This window comes from Vigna umbellata, chromosome 1 (assembly GCF_029865625.1).
Source record: "Vigna umbellata cultivar VRB3 chromosome 1, Vumbellata_1.0, whole genome shotgun sequence".
NCBI classification, from domain to species: domain Eukaryota; kingdom Viridiplantae; phylum Streptophyta; class Magnoliopsida; order Fabales; family Fabaceae; genus Vigna; species Vigna umbellata.
The window spans coordinates 92,389,810-92,393,004 of NC_142165.1; the positions used below are offsets into that span (position 1 = coordinate 92,389,810).

Genomic DNA, 3,195 nt, shown 5'->3' on the forward strand with positions numbered 1-3,195 from the left:
TTAAAAACCCAGGAATTGCCATATCTTTTATTTCAGTTACAAAAGTACTCACTGTATACACAATATTTGCAGAAAATCAAAGTTATAAACAAATTTAAAAGGTTGCAGATTACTTTCTATTAGGAAAAAACAAGGTGTTTCAATCATATGCAGCAGACAGACAAAATACAAGCACAAGAAACATAAATTAGCATAGACTTTGTTCGATTATCATTCAAGCTTCGAACAAAATATGGAGCAAAACCAGGACCAGAACCCCTTCTTTTTCTTCTTTAATGGCACGATTTTTGCGTCCCTTTTGGTGACAAAATCAGCCATATAGTGCACAACTTCCTGGTGAAGAACAAGGAGCAAAGAGTTAAGTAAATAGAGAAGGTGACAAAGTAGGAACAAGTGAATCTAAAGGTTTACCTGAGCACCCAACTTGACCAATTCTCTGGGTGGCACCTCAAGGGGGGTCTCATCAGCTCGAAAAACTCTCAACTTGGACAAGAACCTGAAAGACTCTGGTAAAGATTTTATTTGATCATCACTTATATCCAACTCCTCAAGCATTTCAAGATTTCCAATTGATGTTGGCAAGGCTCTTAAGTCCGCAAAGTTCTTCCCCAAGTTTAATTTCTTCAAATTAGTTGCAAAACACAGATTCTCTGGTACAAATTCGAGCTCATTAAAGCTAACATCAAGTTCATTCAAATTGCATAGATTGCCCACTGTGGAAGGCAACCTCTTAACTCTATTATAGTGCAAAGTGAGAATCTCCAACCCTTCAAGCTTCCCAATTGCCTCAGGTAAGGCCTTTAGCTGATTGAAATCCAACTTGAGCTCAGATAGTGATGAGCAATTTCCAATTGTGTGAGGCAGTTCCTCAAGCTCGTTGGTCTCAGCATTCAATATCTTCAAGCTGCTCAAATTCCCAATTGTCTCTGGTAAATTTGTGAACCCATTTGAGCTCAAGTCTAGATCAATGAGGTTTGTCAAGTTTCCAAAAGTAGCAGGAAGTGATTTCAATCTGTTGGCGTGGAGGTCAAGATCAACAAGGTTTATCAATTCCCCAAATGAATGGGGAAGGTTTATAAGTTGGTTTGAGTGAAGATCAAGCTTTGTTAAAGCCTTGAGTCCCACAATGGTTGTAGGAAGAGCCATGATTCTGTTTTCTGATAGGTCCATTTCAGTGACATCAGATAATTTCCCAATTGACACCGGCAACCACTCCATCTGATCCTCCAACTTCCCTCTAAGTTCAAGGGTTGTAGCTCCACTACCGGCACAACTTTCAATAAGAGTAGCAACTTTCATTAGACTTAATTTCTCAGTGCTTCCATTCCCTACAAAATTAATAAAGGGAAGAACATCATAGCAAATCAAGGTTTCGAAAAACATTCCACGACCACAATCTCAGTTTCAACATAAAAGTTTTTAGGGTATCTGTGACTGCACTACACATCAGAAATACCTGTCCATAAATTTTCGCTATATCAAGTATCGCAACGAACCATGACCGTGACCGAAATTTAAGACTTCTACCAAGACAAGTATCCCAGCGATCTACCTAATTGATAAGTTGTCAAAGTAATCAAGCAACTATGAAACCATTTTTGTACATTTCATAAAGCATACAAACGCTAAGTAAATTTGTTTTTCTTTCACGTAAGAGAGAAAAACAAAAAGGTGTTGAAATCTTAACCATAATCCATGAACAATAATTAGATGAGAGAACATAATCACTAAAATAATAATAACAAGTAAAAACGAAATTGGTTATTTCCCATAATACAAACCTGTAGAGAAGGACAGCTGTATCATTTGGAAATCATTCTTCTGTGATTCTTCGTCTTCCTTCACCAAAGTTTCAGTTTGGTCAGTGATCACTACGAGTTCTTCAGGTATAGAGGGAAGACTTTGCTTGTGGATATCTCCAGAGACCAATTCAGAAGCCCTCTGAATGAGATGACCGAATGTTTGAAACATGTTTTCGAGCTCAAGAAGTTGAAGAGCCTCTCTCCTGTGTTGTTGGGTATGGAAAAGGAGCATGGTCTTCTTGAGTTGCTGCAGGACAGAGAAGAGGTCCTCGGGGACATCGCGAGGAGGCTTTTGCATTGAGATTTGGTGGAGTTTGGTTTGTTCCTCGTTGTTGAGGGTATCCACAGTGGACGTGGCAGCTTCCACCTCTTCAATGGAAGGTCGAGGTGGCAGTGACCTATAAATTGCGGTGATTTCTTCAACTGTGTCCAGAAAGGCACGTGAAGGTCGTTTTGGAGGGTCTTTTTCACTCTCAAGCATCGGAGCCATGATTATTGCTATAATGGAAGAAGGAGAGAGGCTTCAATGTGTTCCTTTGTGCTTTCAGGATTTGGCTTTTTATCTTATTCTAGCGTAGACACAAACTATCCTTGCAGGCTCAGACAGGCTGCCGAGAAAAATAGAAAATAAACACTTTCCTTTCAGAAAAATCTTAAAGGAATTGAAAATGAATGTCACCTCTCTCCATTAGTAATTGATTCTTATAGAAAATTTAACTTCAATCATTAAAATACGTTTTCGGACAATAAATTTAATAAAAATTTAAATTATATAAATATATCATAATAACTCAATCAGTTTAATTATAGAATTTCATTATTTAAAACTATATTTTTTAATTCTGATCAGGTATTCTCATTTTGATCTCAATTTAAATGCTTTATTTTGTCTTCAGATTTAATTAAGACATCTTAAAATTTGCACATGTTATTTAGCGAAGACTTTGTTAAATTTTAAGTTTCTCAAAAATCTCCTTTGTAATTTTAATTATGTTTATTATTAACTTTTTTATTAAATATTTTAAAAATTTATATTTTTTAATTGAGTATTTGTTATTTAACTATTTTTTGAATTGGGTGGTATTTTTTTTTCTTAAAAGTTTTGTTCTTTATATTTCGTGTGTCAGAAAAAAGATTAGGTTTTATGATTAATATAGCATAATATTAAATTAAAAAAATTATTTATTATTTTAAATTTATCATAATGTAATTTTATTAATTATAAAATCTCTCCGTTTTTAACACAATTACAATATTATGAATTAAGATAAGAATAATGTAATTTAATTATCGAACAAAATAAAATAGCATGGATTCAACTAAAATACATAAAAACAAGTTTTGAATATTAATAGACAGAAAAAAAATTAATAACAACTTAATTAAAAATATT

At 34.2% G+C, this 3,195-nt stretch overlaps 1 protein-coding gene across 1 annotated transcript; it reads right to left on the reverse strand.

Annotated features, from left to right (window-relative positions):
- On the reverse strand, positions 1 to 2,446 carry LOC124836369 (plant intracellular Ras-group-related LRR protein 5-like). Its single transcript, XM_047311522.2, has 3 exons — positions 1,782 to 2,446; positions 412 to 1,328; positions 1 to 333 (listed from the first exon to the last, which is right to left on the reverse strand). The coding sequence occupies exons 1-3, from the start codon at positions 2,290 to 2,292 to the stop codon at positions 211 to 213; spliced, it is 1,551 nt and encodes a 516-aa protein (XP_047167478.2). The 5' UTR covers positions 2,293 to 2,446; the 3' UTR covers positions 1 to 210.
- Positions 2,447 to 3,195: the final 749 nt, after the last annotated feature.